We start from the raw sequence: 20,213 nt of genomic DNA, 5'->3' as shown, positions 1-20,213 counted from the left end.
GAATAAAATACGGTGTGCATTTTGTTCTGCAATTTTCTTTTCACTCAGTGCTAGAGACCTCTCAATGGTAGTTCAGGTCTACTTTCCTCCTTTTTTACACCCTGCGAATCCCACTGGGAGACGACACAGGAGTGATTTAGCCACCTCGACGGATGAGCGTTTAGAGAGTTTGCTACTATAAACATTCAGGAGCCCATGCTGTCTCCTTCTTAAAAGCAGGTATTTAATAACAACTTTATTTTTATTTTTAAAATTCACCCCAGACCCACCCAAGCAATCCAGGTGTACTCCTTGACGGCTGCGGAAAGGGAGGCCCGTTCAGATGAGCTGGTTCCCTGCACTGTCCGTACCCGTTGTCTACCCTGAGATTTCCCAACCAGAGTGCGTTGCTCTGAATTTCCAGTTATTTCATCTCATCCCTGTGGGACAAGAACTCACCCACCGTCTTTTCAAGGGAAATTTCACAGTTTTCCACCCACCCCCAACCCACCCCCCTCCCCTACACACACACACACACACTGGGTTTCAAAACTTAGCCTTGAAGGCAATGGCTTAGACCTCTGCACCCACCAGCCATTTTTTTGCGTTTTAGGGCAAAATATTTCCCTCTCACATCTGCTGCCCAGGTAACTGGCCATGACTTGGCAAGCGTAGGGGGTGCCTTCCTATTTTTCCATGAGCATTTTTTTAGTACCTTTTTTTTTTAACTGTTCAAACAGCTATATTGCTCTGATCTTATTAAGTGGATCTTAATCCTTCAAGTTAATGCCTATTAACTACAGATTTGGACTGACTGAAGCAATTTTTATATCTGCGGAAGGAACTTAGTTTGATAAATGGGCATGAGAATTACCTTCTAACCCAGGCAAGAAATCTAAGATACTCGCCCTGCACGTGGACTGGCCCTTCTCTGTGGGCGCGGCTCATGCAAAAACTCTTACACACCCCAACTGTAGATGGATGGACTTACTCATCACACACACACACACACACACACACACACACATATGCACATGCATGCACACGCACACGCATACACACACACACACGCACACTTCCTCCTACAACACAAGTATGTCTTGCGTTGCTTGGGCTACTCCCAGAAGCAGACATGGCGCCAAGGTTTCGAATGCAAGCAGCTTCCGTGGGAGGTGATTCCAGGAAACACCCATGGAGAGAGGGACGTCAGAGGGGGCGGCAGGCAGCAGCAGAGGCTTGGCTTGCAAGCGGGGCCGCTGTAACAAACACTGAATCCGGCTGCGGAACTCTGGGGCCTGGCTCAGTGGATAGTGTCGGCCCGTGGATTACTTGAACCATCTCGGTGAAATCACTCAAGCGCATGCTAATTCCACAGTCTTCATTAAAAAAAAATACTTCAGTTCTTCCTATTTTACTTGAATAAGTTCAAGTGTCTTTATGTTATACAAACTCAGGAAATTGGTTCCTACAAATGACAGTGGGTAGGTGTTTTCCTGGTATCATTCAGACTAAATGTGATTGCCATCAGCAGTTCCTTTACTCAAAAAGAATTTGTCCTTTTCACGGCCAGGCATACATTCCTGAAAACATTAAAATTATAGGGCAACTGTGTTCTCATAAATAGGATTCCCACATGAAACCAGAGGCCAAAAATACATTGAAGCAAATACTGGAAACCACTTGCTTGTAATTTCCTCACTTAGCATAGGAAAAAACAGCTCGAGTTAATTCCGCTCATGAAAATGAGGAATTGCTCAATTAAGCGGACCCAAACAGTTTCAGTTAAAGATATAAATTTCTCTAATAGGGCAAAATTTGAGAATCTTCTACAAGACACGACGTTTCCTTTTGGTTAAATAGTAAAATGAAGGTATACTGTTAACTCAAAAGAAGGGACAAGAGTAAAACAACATGTTAGACCTTGAAATTCTCAGTGGGTGTCACCAAGGGAAGCAGTAAGCAGGCCTCGGGGTGAGAGCGGGAAGGGGAACCCCTTCGAGCCCAGCCGGTGTGGCTCAGTGGTTGAGTGTTGACCTATGAACCAGGAGGTCACGGTTCTTCTTCCTTTTAAAAGTTGTTTTGGATATTTCAAGTCCTCTCCCCTCCACATCATTTTAGAGCCAGCTTGTCAATTTCTACAGAAAACCCTGCTAGGATTTTGATCGGGATTGCCTCGAATCTATAGATGGATTTGGGAAGAAATACCGTCTTCCCATCCATGAACATGGTATACTTCTCCCTTCATTCAGGTTTACTCTCTCTCAACAATGTTTTGTAGTTAGCAATGTCTCAAGGACACTGAGAGTCATGCTGGAGGTCCCTGCTTAAGTCTGGTTTTTAATACCCCACACATATTCACAGCAATGCCCTTTAGCAAGCAAATGCCCAGAAACAGGACTACCTGGTATTTTTTGAAAAGATTTTGTAAGACACAAAGCTTTTGATTAAAAAGTTATTTATTAAAAATATTTTCCTCCAATTCTGATGACATATCAAATTAAACAAGGTTACAAAGCAATAATTGATCTGATCTGTTTATATAGAGGGTGATAATGACCTCATTAGCTCTTTCGTACATTCTACTAAATAGTGGAATACAAATTCAATTCATTCACTTCACAAAAGGTAAACATAATTGATATACTTCATACCAAAAGTCTTTCATAAAGCTTGTCTTCAAATGTGTTAAAAATTCAGCTAGTATAAAAGGACACTGGCTTAAAAGAGCATCCAAGTCAAGTTTCTGCGCTGCTCACAGAGCACCACAAGGCTCCTCCCAGCTCCCAGCCTTCCCGTGTCCCGTGTCCAGTGACTGAGGCAGAGAGAGCATGGGAAACGCCACCCCAATCCCAGAGCTCAAGGAAGGAAGGGTTTCTGACAGGCTTCGAAGTTCTGAGAACTTCACATTAACACACAGAACACAGACGTTGAATAACGGAAATGCACCGCACCAGGGAACCTGCACAGTTGAGCACTTTGGGACGAGAACTGCCCTCTTTCAACAGGTCAAGCAGTCAGTCTTTTCTCAACAGTCTCTTGATAAGCGACGAACCTCCTCAAGTTCGTCTTCACGTTGTTGAGAACGCACAGCTGATCTGGACTGTATTTGCCTTTCCCTTCTTTTCGGATCTGCCAAAAGAAAACCATATGCGAACTGGTGTCAATTACTAATTCCTTTACATCAAGAGAGCATTTCGTTTTGGGTGTATTTATTTTCAGAACGAGCCAGCTGCTGGAATTGGTGAAACATTTTCACTTTTTAAAAAAAAATTTATTACTGAGATTATTACAGATGTCTCTCTTCTCCCCCCACCCATTGGCCTCCCCCATCCACCCAGTTCTCACCCTGCCCAGACCTTCAATCCTATTGTCTGTATCCATAGGTCATGCATATATGCATATAAGATCTTTGTATAATACCTTCCCGCCCCCCACCCCCTTCCGTCTGAGAATCGTCAGTCTTCCATTTTCATGCCTCTGATTCTATTTTATTCACCAGTTTATTCTGATCCTTAGATTTCTTATTCAATTTATTTTGATTTTTAGATTCAATTGTTGATAGTTATGTATTTGTTGGCATTTTGTTGTTCTTTTTTTTTCCTTTTTCTTTTTCTTCTTCCTCTTCTTAAATACCCTTCAACATTTCATATAATACTGGTTTGGCGGTGATGGACATGCGTGTCCTGGACTTGTAAGTCTATTTGATTCACCAGGCAGGGGAAGTTTTCTCATTATTTCTTCAAATAGGTTTTCAATATCTTGCTCTCTCTCTTTTTCTGGCACCCCCATAACACGAATGTCGGTACACTTCAAATTGTCCCAGAGGCTCCTTACACTATCTTCATATTTTTGGAGTCTTTTTTTCCTTTTTGCTCTTCTGGTTGGATGTTTTGCTTCCTCATATTTCAAATCATTGATTTGATTTTCAGAATCCTCTACTCTATTTTTGAATCCCTGTACATTATTATTTATTTCAGTCAGTGTAGGCCTAATTTCTGACTAGTCCTTTTCCATTTTTTTGGAGGTTTCTAGAAGATTCTTGAGTAATTTTATAACCATGGTTTTGAACTTTATATCCAGTAGCTTGCTTTCTTCCATTTCTTTCATTCGTGACATGTTTCTTTGTCTCCACATTTTGGCTACTTCCTGTGTTTATTTCTATGTATTGGTAGAGCTGCTACATCTCCTTGAGTTGGTAGAGTGGCCTTGTTTATTAGGTGTCCTATAGGGCCCAGTGGCTCAGCCCCCTGTCATCAGAGCTGGGAGCTCTAGGTGCACCCCTTTGTGGGCTGTGAGCACTGTTTTGTTGTAATTGAGACTTGATGGCTGTTGGTGTCACTGGGAGGAATTGACCTCCAGAACAATTGGCTGTGAAGGCCAGCTGCAACTACAGTGGGAGAGCAGCTGTGCAGGAGACACCTCTATGGAGCAGGACTTGCTTCAGTGGGGCTTTGGTGCTCACTGCGCCTGCCCCTTGAGTGTGTCACTTATGGATGTGAAGAGTTGCAATCTGGTTTGGTCTCACACTGACCACTGGGTACACTGGCTCTTGGGTCTCCAAAGAGGTGCAAAGTCAGCCACTGCCTGGGGCCACCCAGCATCAGCTATGAGAGATCTGCAGATTCCTCCTCTTTGTATGGGATTTGGAAGTGCCCAGATGAGGCCCAGCTGTGAAGCAAGGCAGGCTGGTGCTGATGCCGGGTCATGGGCCTTTTATTGATAGGTTTGGGGCTTCCTGACCCAGCTGTAGCTTCGGTGGGGTTGTAAATTAGGTGGGACCAGGTCTTAGGGAATCACCAGGACGGAACAAATAGAAATGGCTGCCAGTCAGCACTGTGACCGGGGAGATCCCAGCATAGGAACGAGGATCCCTGTGAGCACCTTCGTCTGGGAGAAAGCCGCCCACCGAGTTCCTGCCCTGATACCAGACAATCCAGTTCCTCCTTGTATGTGTCTGTGTCCCCAGAAGCTCGCCCTGATGCTGGAGCTCAGAGGGAAGCCGGACCTTGTGAGTTCAGCTCGTGGTGCCACCTTTGAAGAGGAACAGCTGGGTCTCTGGCAGCCTGTGTGTTACCAAGCCCCGGTCCCCACTGGTTTTTACAGCCGGAGTTCTTCCTGCCTGTAGGGACTTCTTTTCCCAGCTGGGAGCCTGGGCTGGGGGTCTGGTGTGGGGCTGGGTCCCCTTAGTCTTCTGGGGGCCTCCGCAGAGATGATCTTCCTCCAGATTAAAAAAGCAGCCCACGTGGGTGCCAGACCAGTCTGTTCCGCGCCTCCACACCTCCTACCAGTCTCAGTGCTTTCTTCTCTACTCCTCTAGTAGTAGGACTTCCGTTCAGCCAGCTTTCCAGCGGTTCTGGATGATGGTTGTTGGGTATTTTAGTTGTAATTTTGATGTGGTTGTGGGAGGTGATGAGTACAGGCATTTACCTACGCCACCATCTTATTGTCAAGCCGCCAGAGTCAACATTTTCACTTTCAAAGTAAATGGAGTAACAGTACATGAGCCATAAAAATAAATTAAGATCATGCACCTTTTAATTTAATTAAATTTATTGCAATGACATTAACATTATATAAAAACAAACCACTGTTAATGTTCCTAAACTGACACCCACTACAGATGTGACAATGGCAGAAGATGGGCACAGCCTGGGTTTATAGTTTCTTTTCTTCTGGAAAAGAAAACTTTTTGTTTTTTAGTTGATTTCAGAGAGGAATGAAGAGGGAGAGATAGAAATATCAATGATGAGAGAGAATCATGTCACTTGCCTCTTGCACGCCCCCTACTGGGGATCAAGCCCGCACCCTGGGCACGTGCCCTGGCCAGAATCAAACGGTGACCTCCTGGTTTATGGGGTCAATGCTCAACCACTGAGCCACACCGGCTGGGTGAAAACTACTTTATGTCTTAAAATTTTTTCAGGAAATTTAAATTTCTAGCCATACAATCATATCCACCTAAAACTTATCACAGTTCTCTCCATTAGGCCTGAAATTCTATTTTAAAAGCTTCTTCGATCAAAGAAATGCATATTGGAAAACAACAAAAAGCAGGATAACTTTCCATCAAAACCTCTATTCTCCCCACCAAGATTTAAAAGGGAATATTGAATTTAAAATCTAAATACGAAAAACACAAATATTTTTGTTCTAAAAAATGACATAATTTAAAAATTAAGATTTAGGTAAGAAGGGAATGGTAAATTTAGACGCATGTGGTTCAAGGCTGTTGTAAAATTCTTGGTGTCACTCCACCTGCCCCCAGAAGAGGTTGGGAAAATTATTTTTTGACTCAAAGTGAGCTCAGATGCTTCAGATGAAAGAATAAATAAAACAGCGAATGAAAGTGGCGCCATTCCCCTACAGAGACCAGCTGCGAGTCTGTCTTTTTCTCAGCGCACCAAAGGGAAGTATCCATGACAATGAAATCAACTGCATGCACTGCAGGACACACAATCAGGGTGAAGATGTGAAGCTCTGAGGGCCCAGACCACAGCGCACCCACATGAGGACATGACTGTGACATCACTGAGCTCACAGGAAGGAGAACATCAGCCACCATTTGGCTCAAGTCCCAGGGGCTGCACATTCTGGGTGACTGAGCGGGGACTCAGTCCGCAGCACTCAGCCCTGGGCCCCAGTGCTCCAGGCAGCACGGAGGCGACTGGGAGAGGCCATACCGCCCCTCCGGGAGCCCCTTCCCCCAGGACGCTGAGGCGTTAGCATTTCTGACCCAGCCACCTCCTACCTTCATCTTGAAGACCGGCTGGAATTCCTTCAGGGCAGATAACAAACGGATCTGCACCGAGGCCCTCTCAGCTTCGCTGCCGTCAGCGAACACATCGAAGAGGGCGTCCAGGGCCTCTCCCACCACCACCAGCGACGGGTCCTTGGTGGCCACCTCCAGCAGGAAGCACCCGATGGTCTGCGGCCGACAGAACGCACCTGTCACCCGGCGCTCAGGGCCGTTCCTGACCACTGCTTCACGGTAGCAGCGGTTTATGCACAAGGTTTTACATAAAACCCAGGGGCAAAGGAGAGCTTTTAAAAGACTTAACACTTATTTATGAATACACCAAGTAAAATATAAACAAGATAGATGAAACACAGTAGAGCTTATGTTACTAAATAAGATGAAATAAGGTCCACAAATGATATATGAAAAGATCGATTTAGAAAATTATTAAGTTTTCCTTGTCACCCTCAAAAAGGCTTTCCCCATGGTGTAAAAATGCATAGAAATAGTATCTGTAACAAAAAACCCTGCTTTTTAAAGTGTAAGACAAACACAGGCAATGAAAGAAACTGAACACAACAGGCTCAGATGGCTCCGCTGTGCTGCCCCCTGACACCCACCTCACCACAGCCCGCCGGGCCTCTGTTTTCCATCTGAATGTGCGTGTCTAGGAACCCTTCAGGCAGCGTTTCTACTTCATACCCCGCACGACAGGGGGCGTTTCACTAACACCCTCCAGGAAGCAGCTTAATGTGACCTCATCTCATGATGTCCAGCGAGGTTTTGAAGCCTCACACCCCACGCCCCACCTCTAATCACTGAGCATTTGAGGTCGGAAGCCACTGTTACCTTGAGAGTTTCAAGTGCACCATCTTCTTTGGCGAGGACGCTGCCCGTGATTCCCAAAATGCTCACCACGTTCACTCTCACCCCGACGCTGCCGCTCTGGACACCGGCTCTGCACAGCGTCATCAGCTGGTCGGGGGTCATGCACTGTCGGGGAGGAGACGAGCATTTAAGGCGAAGCTCAGCCATCGGCACGCGAGACACGCCGAGGGCGTCTCCACAGGCTGCCTGTCCTGAGAACAGCAGCTCTCCGCAAAGACGATGCTACACTTTCTGGTCACTCCCAGAACCGCTGGTCGTGGAGCCAGGGGAGGCCTGCGGGGGGCACTGGCGCCGTCCAGCCCGCGACGCCGTGCGCCTGTGGAAGGGCTTCCGTTCCCACTAGTCCATCTGAAGACGTCCGTGCAGGTGCACACAGACTAATGAGATTCCAACTGCATTTCATCTCGTTTGAAAACGTAATAGGGTCGCGTGCTTTAATAAAAACTGGCTGAACCTATGTGCACTCCGAGAGGGTTATGGCGACTGTGAAGGACTTGGAACCATTAGCTGACACAGCGCTCCGCTGTGCAGGGATACTTCCGGTGTGAGCTAATCTGCACACGCACGTGGATGTGGTACCGTGACAGTGCGACATCCTGCTGCCTGGGAGCAGCAGCACAGTGTGGGCACCCAGGGCTTGGCACCGGGACGTGACGCCCTGGGTTCGAATCCCAGCCCCACTCCTTCCTCCTGGCGATCCAGCCCAGGTCCTCAGCCCTCGGAACCCTCATCTCCCGTCAGCAACTGGGGGCGATGATCGTCACAGAGCTGCCAGGAGGGTTAAACAGTGCGCGCACAGCACTCACTAAATGTGGGCTGTCACTCTGTAGAAGAGACCGAGCTGCTCTAAATTACTGAACTCATCTCTGAACGAGAAGCCCGTCGGATGGGAAAAGCTCCACTAACTCTGGCGCCTTCAGAGCTGGCCGGCGGGGAGAGGGCGTGTGGCGTCATCGCCGTCTGACTCCCAGTGGAAGTGTCTCGTGTGGGGGAGCCACCGGGCGGCAGGACAGCTGTGCCCGGGCCGGAGTTGTCCCTCAGCAAGTCCTGCCCTCGGTGTCCTCCGCTAATACAGCCCTCGGGAGCCAGGCTCCTGCAGCTCTAACACTCGAAGCCCAGCCCAACATGCCGCCAGCCCGAGAACGGATGACCTTAACGCAGAGGGACACTTTCTCAGTAACTGAGCCTGAGCTTGAGCAGTTCCTCTTAAGCATCCGGCCGGTCCCGCCAATGGCCGCCTGGCACCATGGCACATCAGTGAAATGCCAGAGGCTCCTGCCAGCCCTGCAGGGAGGGCTCGCCGACCCTCCCAACAGCCTCTCGGCAGGCCGGGCATTCTTCCCATTCCCATGTCACAGAATCAAAAAGTTACGTTCTTGAAAAAAAGTCTCCAATGTACAAAGAAATGTTTGAAGAGAACGTATGAGAAGCCAGCAGCACGCACTACATTTAACATTCCCAGTAAACTCTGGGGCCAGGGGCAGCGTGGCACGTGTGGGATGCCCTGGGGGCCGGGAGGAAGACCCGGCCACTGGGGAGGAGGTCCAGGACCTGGGAAGCCGGGGCCCTGGCACAGTGAGGTCACCCGGGGGTGGCAGAGGACTGACCAGACAGGGAGCGTGCTCTCACCACCCATCGCTGATAACCAAGTTCATTTGTGAGCCTGGGGATATGGTATTGTGGTTACAATTTTATAAAGTTCATTTATGGGTGAAATAACTGGCTAATACCCGGTGACGATGCGTGCGGGTTCCTTACACTATTTTCTTATGACCACACACTACCATCTCTGCTTTTGGGCAAGTTTGACAATTTCCTGAACAAAAAGTTAAACGTTTCAGGGAAAAGGCGCCTCGCATGGAGGTGAGGTGGTTGGCTGTGGAGGGTCTGGAGGGCGTGCTTGAAAACGACTGTAATAAAATGCTTTTAAGGAGACAAACGAGGAGCAGAGAAAATCTTTACTCGCCGACATCAAGAAGCTGCACCAATGAGAAAGCCTGCGGCCGTGGTGGGAGGAGGGGCCGCGGTGAGAGGGGAAAGGCTTTAGTCTCACGTTAGGCGCCTCTGCTCTCCTTGGACTGTACAAGGGCCACGTGACGGAAACGCCCTTCACCAGCAGTGAGGGCATCACTTTGCCTCCGTAACGAGGCTCCTGGCGGGCTGCACAGAACAGCGGGGACATCTCACCTGAGAAATGTTGTTGGCGGCCATTGTCTGCAGAAGGGCCCTCAAGGCGCTGCTGATGGCTTCCAGGAAGTCCATGTGCTTGGCAAAGTCTGAAACAGGGTGAGGCGTGAGTGCCTTGGTGCAAAGGGGACAGACCCAGACCGAGCGTGGGAAGTGGCACATGTGCCATCGTCGCAGACACGCTGTGCGATGGAAGCGAGCTCCTGGGAAAGCCCTGCAAGACCGCAGCGACTGAAAGGACCGTGACAGGGCCTGTACCCCGGGTCCTGCCCCTCCGAAATCCTGCTCCGCCCGAGCGGGGCCCACAGCAGCCTGCGACTGACCTGGCTGAGAAAAGAGCAGGGTGGACAGGTGCTGGGCCAGGGCCTGGAGGGCCGGCGCCCCGCCCAGGTGCTCCACCTCCAGCAGGGACACGAGACTCTGGAGACACACGAGGGCTCGCCACTGCACGGTGTTCATCCTGTGTTGGGAGTGGAGACTGTCGTCGGCTTCTCTACGGGGTTCCCCACGGAACCCAGGCCCCCTGCCACCCTGCCCTCCGGCAGTCAGCACAGACTCCATCACACCGCCCCAGCCTCCAGGCCCCGAGGCGCAGCCACTTCCGGGGCATCAGGCACTGGCTTTAGAAAAGTGCACACGGCAGCAGCTTTCAAATCACCTGTAGCTGGGAAGTGTGCCCTCCCTCCGGGAAAGCCCTTCAATGTGCGTCCAGTTTAACAGTGTTTCAAGGCACCGACCCTGCACCCAGGTGAGCGATGCACGCGGCTGGCACCCCACAGCCCCCCCACCGTGCCTTCCCTGCCACACCCCACCGCTCCGACCCCTGAAGGTCACCACGCCCCACATGGATGGGAAATAGTTCCTAGCTTTCTTCACAGGTTTGCCACTCATGTACGCATCCCTAACACACAGCCGGGCGCCACCTGCTTTTGAACTTTGTAAAAACGGAATCAGCCCAGCTCAGTGGTTGAGAATTGACCTATGAACCAGGAGGTCATGGTTTGATTTTTGGTCAGGGCCCATGCCCAGGTTGCAGCTCAATCCCCTGTAGGGGGCGTGCAGGAGGCAGCTGATCCATGATTCTCTCTTGTCATTGATGTTTCTATCTCTCTCCCTCTCCCTTCCTCTCTGAAGTCAATAAAATATTTAAAAAAGCACCTGAAGCAGTGCATATATTCCTCTGTGCCTCCCTTTCTGGCTCGATGCTGTTTCATCCCGTGGGGACTAGTCCTAGCTCGGATTCTGCTTACTGCTGCCTGCATCCTACTGCCTGACGATGCCAAACGCATGGACCCCCCTGCCGCCGATGGGCCCCCCTGCTGTGCACCCGCTCGGGTCTCAGTGCCCTGAGCACACGCCGCTCCAGGGCACACGCTCGGGAACAGAACTCGGGAATCCGGGGGGAGCGGCAGCTCCGGCTGAGCGGTCCCCCTTTCATAGCACAGCGACGACGAACGGTTTTGAAAATAGACAAGGTCTTACTTTCTAACCAAAGGTTTCCACGTGGGGTTCCTGGAACACACGTCCACAGCAGCGCTGCTGGGAAAGGCAGTTTTCTCAAACACCTGGACTTGAAAAGGCGGGAAAGCAGAAGATGAACAGTGGACTCCTTACACAGGCCCCTTACAGAGCCGGCGCGGCAGCTACATGAGACGGCGGGCGGCCTGCATTCGGCCTCGTCCCCGGTGACCCAGTGTGAGCTCACTCCCCTGCACACAGAGCAAGCAGCCTCCCAGGCCTTCCCCACGCCGCACGGCGAGCCCGGACCGGGAGCCAGTACCTTCCTGGGGATGTGGAAGTTGGTGAGGGCGGCGTGCGTCTCATGCGAGAGGCAGAGGGGAGACAGCAGCTGCCCCCCGCCCTCGCCCAGGGAACTCTCCATGAACGCCTCGCTCTCGTCACTGCTGGAAAGCTCTTCCTCCCACTCGTCGTCCGAGGGATCTGTGGAGAGTGCAGAGCACGCAGGGCTGGGGTTGGTGAGCACGCCTCGTGGGAGCTGTGGAGCCCAGGGGAGCAGGGGCCGCCCAGGAGCAGGGCCGGGGACAAACCTTCACTGCAGCACACGTTGACGATGATCTCCAGAGCGGTCTGCTGCGCCGTCAGCAGCGCCGTGGCCTCTCTCAGCTCCTCGTTAGTGGGCTAGGAAAACCAACACCAGCTCTCAGAGTCAGGGAAAGCATGTTCTTTTCATAATATGTTTTCATTGATTTCAGAGAGGAAAGGAGAGGGGGAGAGAGAAATATCCATGATGAGAGAGAATCATGGACCGGCCGCCTCCTGCACGCTCCCCACTGAGGATCAAGCCCGCAACCCGGGCATGTGCCCTGATCGGGAATCGAACTGTGACCTCCTGGTTCATAGGTTGACGCTCAATCTGCTAGCTGGAGAGAGGGAGAAATACTCAGCCCCATGAACTGAATTTACCCTGAAACTTAGCCGGATATATTAAGAAGTAGCTGAACACTAAGATGAAACAGAACATTCATTTCATTTCAGATGCCAGGCACTGACACATGACAAACCCGCTCTCAGATGCCTGGATGTCCCCTCGGGAAAGACTGCACCCGTGAGAACTCCCAGCAGCCCTTCAGGCCCGCAGAGCTTGCTGAAGGCTGCTTCCTGGCTGCCCTAAAGACGCAGCTGGCATTCCTTTAACACTGAAGAGAGAGGGGGCACCCCCTCCCCCGGGAATAAATTAACACAGCCTTGTCAATTACCATCCTTAAGAGGGGCTGGAGAGACTTACACGACCTTAATTCACAAATCACCTATGGAAAGTGAAATAGCTACACTGACATTCCAAACCCATGCATAAGCTAAAAATCATGTAAACTTTACTGTCTGAATGACGGATGCATTATAATTTATTAAGCATTTCACTAGTGTGGAATAGTTCAGATTACTTGGGATATCTTATTTGTCAGATTTATGGGTCAGAGCTTAAAAACTAGAGACCTGCCCGGCCGGTGTGGCTCAGTGGTTGAATGTTGACCTATGAACCAGGAGGTTGCTGGCTTGATTCCCAGTCAGGGCCATGCAGGAGGCAGCCAATGGAGATTTCTCTCTCATCAATGTTTCGATCTCTCCATCCCTCTCCCTTCTTGCTAAAAATCAATAAAAACATTGTTTTAAAAATCAAGCAAACAAAATAACTAGAGACCGTGACATAGTGCGATTTCCTTCTAGAAGGTAGATACTCCCTTGTTACCCTCCAGCCGCTTCCTGTGCAACAATGTAACTGTAACTTCAAAACAAGCTCTTGAAAAATAAAGGCAAATGGCTAACGAAGAGATGTAGCTCATTTAACATTTGTATTCCTTTTATTGCTGGCAAGAATGAATGTAAAAATTATTCCTCTTTGCTGTGGGTATGGTATTCAACCAAAGAAAACCTATGAACGAGACAGGCTGTTGCGGGCTCTTACCCACCTAAAAAGGCACGCAGATCTGGCTTAGAAGCATCGGAGTTGGCTTTTGCCTTTCCATGCAACTCTCCTGCTCAGAACAGTTCCCTGCTGCTCATTGCTATCCAAGTGACAGGAGGAGCCAATCTAGCGGAAATGTTACGATAGCAGAGATTGGCTTCATAACACTGGGCAGTGGAGGGGAGAGCGGGCAGGGACATCGACGAGAACAGACTGCGGTTTGATGGCCGACAGCTGTGGACGCGGGGGAGCGAGGACCCTTGTCCGTGACCGCAGCTTTTTAGGGGAAATGCTGCGATTACAGATTCTGGTTCTAAAGGACTCCCGCACAGTCTGCAGCTGACGGACTATATGTCGTATTCCGGGCACGTACCAGCATGATGGCTGGCAGCCGACGGGCACCTAAACACTGGCTGGCCGACTGGCATGTTAATCACCCAGTCGACTCAGTTATGTCAATAGACTTTAAAAAGCAAGCTTCTGTTATAAGAAAACACTGCATTTTATAAGCAGCAAAGTTCTATTTTTAAAGAGTACTTAGGGGAGTAAATCTCTAAATACCAGTTAAGTATCCATACTTTTTGTTGCTGTTAATCCTCACATGAGGATATTTTTTCCATTGCTTTTCAGAGAGAGAGGAAGGGGGGATTAGAGGGGGAGGAAGAGAGAGACACATTGATGTGAGAGAGGCAAGACACATCGACTGGTTGCCTCCCGCACGCGCCCCGACTGAACCCGCAACCCAGGTAGATGTCCTTGATTGGAACTGAACCCAAGTCCCTGCAGTCCGCGGGTAGACGCCCTAACCACAGAGGCAAATGGCCAGGGCGACACTCTATGACTTGCAAGAAACTCGAAGGGCAGTGTTCACCCCACACCTGACGCAATGCTGTGCACCTAACAGCTATTCATGGGGCTAGAAAAGTAGCTCTAACTACATTTTCCTTTTAAACACCACCAGTTCATGTTTAAGAGACTGTGTGAACACAAACTCGTAGTATGCTGACAGATGTCTTTTCAGGCACATTAATTCTTACTGGGCACAGCCTCTCAAAACTCTAAGGCACTCTCATAGACCAGCCTCAGTTTCAGGTCGTTTGACACGAAGGAAGACAGGCTGGTCTGAAGCGGTACAGTGTGGGGACATTCGTGCCTTCTTCCAGCTCAAGCCTCCTCCCCCCGGGATGGCGCCAGCAGCCTCCTGCGCCTCTGGCCTCCAGGGCCTCACAGTGCCACCTGCTCTCACCATGCTGGCGTGGCCCAGCCTATAAGGCGGCCCAGGTGCCTGTCCAGAGTGCTCTCTAACAGCCTCTTCCGTCCTATGCCTCCTCTACACAAACTGCTCCCGGGGAGGCCTGCGCCCAGCCCCTGTGGTCCCAACACAGGCATGACAGTAAGTCACTACGGGGAGCCTCTCCTCCCACGATGGAGGTGGTCTCTGAAGACAGGAAATGCGTCTTAATCATCTTCCCTTGGTCAGCACCTGGCCCGAGCCTGGCACCCGGCAGGGCACAGGTGTGCACCTGAACAAGCAGGCTCCGCTCCTCCCTGTCCTCCTAACCACCTGCTCTCCTCCTTGGGAGCATTCTCTCTGCTGACCAGCATGGCTGAAAAGTTCCCCGCACCCTCACGCCAACATCACACCCACTGGCACGAGCGAGCGGCATCACCCAATCAGCAAACCCACCAGCCATCGTCCATCTTCCCCATTGCCCAGCCTCTTCCGTGCAGTAGCAGTGGGCACAGGGCCGTGTGGCCGGCTGCCTGGTGAGGCTCAGCACTAACACAACAGAGACGAGGCCAGGCCAGCGGAGCTCAGGGGCTGAGCATCGACCTGTGAACCGGGGGTCAGGATTGGATTCCCGGTCAGGGCCCAGGCCCAGGTTGCGGGCTCCATCCCCAGTGGGGGGTGTGCAGGAGGCAGCCGATCTGAGTCTCTCTCATCATTGATGTTCCTGTCTCTCTCTCTCTTCATTCCTTGCTGAAATCAACAAAAATGTATTGCCATACTGAAGAGCCCCAGGTTCAATTCCGGTCAAGGGCATGTACCTTGGTTGCGGTCACATACCCAGTAGGGGGTGTGCAGGAGGCAGCTGATTGATGTTTCTCTCTCGTGGAAGTTTCTAACTCTCTATCCCTCTCCCTTCCTCTCTGTAAAAAATCAATAAAAGATATATTAAAAAAAAATAACTTAAAAAAATGTATTTAATAAATAAGTTAAAAAAATAAAAGAGACACAGATGTCCTGGGTCGGACAATCCAAGCAGAGTGACAATCCCTCTGCTGGGTAAGTCGGGAGACGGCGTGTGAAGGCACTGAGGAGACAGCAGCGGGAAGATGGCCATGTGTTTCTAATGTGTTGTAACAGTTCGCTCTGTCCCGTCTCTGAAATCTTCTGTATGTAAACGTTTCATTCTAAACAGGCTTTTCCTCTGTAGCAGTAGGAAGACAGCACTGATTTTCACTGAAATCCACTTTCTAGTTAACTCTGCTCTCACACTGTCCAACAAAACGCAGGGTAGCTGTTAAAAGAAAACGTCCGTGTGACCCCGTTTGGACGCACCGACCCGACTTACCGGAAGTAAATCCGAAATGAAAGTTTTCCTCCTGACCCTTCTCTTGGGAGGCGTTTCCTCCATCTCGTCGTCTTCGGTCCAGCCCGCGCCGTCCACGCTCTCCAGCACCTCCTCGGTCTCCGCGGCGGTTCTCAGCCTCCGCGCCTCGGCCTCCTTCATCTGAAGGACCACTGCGCCGGCGTCCATTTCCAAAACTTCGGACAAGATCTTGAGGATGGCGCTTATGATTTCTGCTTGACTCTTGGACGGAATAATGTCCTTTAGGTTCCACACTGTGCCTGGGAGAAAACGAGCGCAAGGACAAAGGGCTCGCCTTCGAAATCTGATAAACACGGTTTCCACAAGATTGGTTCTCGAAGCTCAGCTGTAATTTCAAAACATCTTGATCCCACTGCCTTTGTTCGGTTTCTGTTAAATGTCAGAGAGCGGTGCGCAGAGGCAGCTCCTGTTACTACAGCCCCTCGCCACCTCTCCCCGCTTGGCTCACAGGCCCTCCTCTGACACACCGCCTCGCACAGACCAGGAGCACCGATCGAGTTTCTTTGAAAATGATAAATTCACTTGCTTCGCTTTCTTTCATCTTAACCTGAGCTGCTCTCTGAGGCAGCTTCTTATATTCCAAGAGTGGAATGGAATGTATTAAAAATTCCAAGGTCTCGCGTACAGACCAATCACATTGCATGTTCTTAACAAAACAGAACGGGAGCTACCATTAAGTAGTTAGGCCAATGATTTAAAGCGTGACTTTTAAAAATACTTCCTGGGTACATAACCAAAAGAACTGAAAGCAGGGACTCAAGCAGGTATTTGCATCCCCGTACTCATTGCAGCATTATTCAACAGCCAGAGGTTGGAAGCCACCCAGGTGTCCATCCACAGATGAATGGATAAACCAAATGTGGTACATACAGCCTGGCCAGTGTGGCTCAGTGGTTGAGCATGGACCTATAAACCAGGAGGTCACAGTTTGATACCTGCTCAGGGGCACATGCCTGGTTGCAGGCTGGCTCCCCAGTGGGGGCCATGCAGGAGGCAGCCAATCAATGATTCTCTCTCATCACTGATATTTCTCTCTCTCCCACTCCCTTCCTCACTGAAATCAACAAAATATATATAGTGAGTGGTCACGTCTTAGATGCCCACAGCCCATTTCTGATCTCCTAGTTAGTAAGGGACCCTGAGAGCAGCATGTCTCCACCAGACAACAGTATTCCGTTACATGGAAAGCAAGTCGACTCTAGGAGGCTTCCCAACTATGCACACCGCTTGAATTCAGGGTCTCCACTTCAATATTAAAAATTTCAGAACAGACATAGTAAGCACAGAAGGCCTGGATTGGTGAAATCAAGGAGTTTCAGCCTCCCGTCTCTACAAGTTACTGAAGAACACCTGTCACAGCCAGCTAAACTTTACCTGCCACTAGTGTCTTCAACAGGGTATACGCCATGGAGCTGACAGGAGCCCGCATGGCGGATTCCAGCACGTGCAGCGCTGAGGCACTGAGCGATTTCAGTAGCTCTGGGTTATCTTCAGTTACCGTCTGCAAACAATAGGCTAGGAAGACAAGAATGAAATGCTCAGAAACAATGAATTCTGCGAGGGTAGCTCACACCAAAATAGCTCCATTTAACTCCTCCCCTGAATTCAAACAAGACAAATAAATCTATGACAAGACTAAAGACACAAAAACAGAAGTGACATTTTTCTTTTAAAAGCAATGAACTAACTTTCCTGAAACTCTTATTGTAATAAAACCCACCTTCTGAGATTAAAAGTCACCTGCCAATTTCCTTGTTCCACTGTTTATGAAACTCCACATTTACTCAGTCTCCCCCTTGCCAAAGAGTCCATTTTAAGAAAAAGATTTTTAAATTTCCCCAGTAGTATTTGCGCCCCCCCTCCCCTGGCTTTTTTTCTTTTTCTTTTCTGTGCTCTTAAAAGTACCCATTAGAGCCAAGAGAAACAGCATTAAGGAGAATGTGCTTCGTCCTTGCCAGGAGAATGCATAGTTAAATAAAGGATGCCTGCCAGGATTATGGGCAGAAAAGGGATGCTTTTCATCAATTATTTCTCCGCTCTACTCCAAGTTCTCCAGTTTCGGCTCCTACCTCACCAATGGCTCTCTAACCCCGTGGACAGGAGGAGGGAGGCGGGCAGCTTTGCCATCCCAAGGAAAGGAAGCAGGCCTGCGAGAAATTTCAATCATTTGTTTTCTTCTCTCTCAAAAAAAAGGCCCAGATTTACCAGTTTTATGCCAAAGGTAGGAGACAGCAGCCCGGCTGGTGTGGCTCGGTGACTGAGCACCGACCCATGAACCAAGAGGCCACCGGTTCGATCTCGGTCAGGACACATGCCTGGGCTGTGGGCTTAATCCCCAGTAGGGGGTGTGCCGGAGGCAGCTGATCGATGATCCTTCTCTCTCATTGATGTTTCTATCTTTCTATCCTATCCCTCTCCCCTCCTCTCTCTAAAAATCAATAAAAACATGTTTAAAAAAGAAGGAGGAGACAGTGGTGCAAGGCATTGAAATAGGTCCAGCATCCAATGACCTCTGGCTGCAAGGCCTGGTAGCTGTGGGTCACTGTTTCTCCGTGAATGGCAGACAGGAGCTCAGGAAGTGAGAGGCTTCTATGAATGTTAACGGCAGAGGCCTCACAGGCTCAATTAACTGCTTCCCTCCCTTTCCGAGTGAAGACCTTGTCAGTACTGACCACAGATTTTAAAAGATTCAGAACAGAGCTCAGCTATGCATTTGCACACGAGAAAACATGCTACATCCGAATAGACATTTTCAAACCAGGCCACACGTAAGCAGACCATCACCGTTTCTTCACTCACCTGCTGAAATAGCCAGGTCGACGTTGGTGGGAAACCGGCTTAAGTACTTTAATACCATCTCCAAGCACCCTTCTTTGTTGACTATAGACACTGCTCTGTTACTGCATTCACTAAATTGAAGGGGGGAGAAAAGCTTTACTATTCACATTTTCACATTAAGAAATCAACCACAGAAATTCATGAAACAGTCAGTCAGGTTTTATAACAGAACCAGAGTTGGAGTCAAACACCCGCCATTTTATGAAGAAGCCGCTGCCCTCGGTCCTCTGGACAGGAACGCAGCGGTGTCTGCGTCTGTGTCTCTACCCAGTGGGCTCTTCCGCCCGTCTCTCTGCCTGACCCCCGTCTGCTCACAGGCGGTCGGAGCTGGAAGAGCCTGAGAAACCACTTCCTTCCAGAGGAGGCCCAGGCCCCAGAGGTGCATGACCTGCCCAAAGACCACACCTTCTGAGTGGTGGCTCCTAGGGTCGGCCCACTGCGCTTCCCACCGCACCGCAGTGACAGTGAGTGAAAGACCTCTGTGCTTCTCCCCAAAGGCACGCAATTTTAAGAAAGCAGAATTAAATTTTAGCCATTCTTTCTAGACTATTAGAATTTCAACAAGCAGAATTTAGTCTGCAATGGAGATCCTGATATAATATTTTTAAAAACCATACTATCTGTTAATAAAAAAATCAGAATGTTATCACTGCTATTATCATATGTACTAACTACAGGGTAAAGAGAGCTAACTGTAATAATGACAGCCATGCCGAAACCGGTTTGGCTCAGTGGATAGAGCGTCGGCCTGCGGACTGAGGGGTCCCGGGTTCGATTCCGGTCAAGGGCATGTACCTGGGTTGTGGGCACATCCCCAGTGGGGGATGTGCAGGAGGCGGCTGATCGATGTCTCTCTCTCATCGATGTTTCTGACTCTCTATCTCTCTTCCTTTCTCTCAGTAAAAAATCAATAAAATATATTTAAAAAAAAAAATAATAATGACAGCCATGCTTCCAGAGAAAATATTGCCCCATACATACTATGTACCCATATCACATACTAATAGCTAAGCTGACTACAGCACTGAATCCAGTCCTACGAACTGAAACATAAACCGTTCCTGTCTTCCTCTCTCTATCTAGTTCTGCACTCCATGAGCCTGCCCTCAAGAAGCCCACAGTCAATCAGTACAGCCAGGAGGGTGAACACACATGCTCTGAGACGGTAAAAGTGCACATGTATGTAAGCGTATTTACAATATAAACTACAAGCAAACATGTCAGTGGCATGCCACAGAGAGGCTCACAGGCATCAGGAGAGAGCTCACTGAGGAGATTACGCGTTCAGGCTCTTCCCGGAGAACTTTCTAGAAAATCTCCAAGTTCAACAGTTTCTATAGGTTGAAGTTACGTGGCCCGGTGTTGTGGCCCAATGGTTGACCCTATGAGTCAGGGTTCGATTCTCAGTCAGTCGGGGCACAGGCCTGGGTTGCAGGCTCGAGCCCCAGTGTGGAGCGTGCAGGAGGCAGCCGGTCAGTGATCCTCTCTCATCACTGATGTTTCTCTCTCCCTCTCCCTTCCTCTCTGAAATCAATAAAAACATTTA

At 49.6% G+C, this 20,213-nt stretch overlaps 1 protein-coding gene across 1 annotated transcript in view; it reads right to left on the bottom strand.

Moving 5' to 3' along the window:
* Positions 1-2,417: 2,417 nt before the first annotated feature.
* HEATR3 (HEAT repeat containing 3) overlaps positions 2,418-20,213 on the bottom strand; it is a gene marked incomplete at its 5' end in the record, with an annotated part of 22,211 nt that continues 4,415 nt past the window's right edge. Inside the window, 11 exons of the mRNA XM_015572638.1 lie at positions 2,418-3,108; positions 6,728-6,904; positions 7,565-7,708; positions 9,791-9,879; positions 10,114-10,250; positions 11,273-11,355; positions 11,571-11,731; positions 11,839-11,929; positions 15,791-16,068; positions 17,204-17,344; positions 18,629-18,738. Coding sequence (XP_015428124.1) covers positions 2,986-3,108; positions 6,728-6,904; positions 7,565-7,708; positions 9,791-9,879; positions 10,114-10,250; positions 11,273-11,355; positions 11,571-11,731; positions 11,839-11,929; positions 15,791-16,068; positions 17,204-17,344; positions 18,629-18,738 — 1,534 coding nt within the window. The remainder of the gene's footprint in view (positions 3,109-6,727; positions 6,905-7,564; positions 7,709-9,790; positions 9,880-10,113; positions 10,251-11,272; positions 11,356-11,570; positions 11,732-11,838; positions 11,930-15,790; positions 16,069-17,203; positions 17,345-18,628; positions 18,739-20,213) is intronic.

Source organism: Myotis davidii, unplaced genomic scaffold (assembly GCF_000327345.1).
Source record: "Myotis davidii unplaced genomic scaffold, ASM32734v1 scaffold328, whole genome shotgun sequence".
Taxonomy (NCBI): Eukaryota; Metazoa; Chordata; class Mammalia; order Chiroptera; family Vespertilionidae; genus Myotis; species Myotis davidii.
Note: the sequence above shows the minus strand (reverse complement) of the source record. Positions and strands in the feature narration are given on the sequence as shown.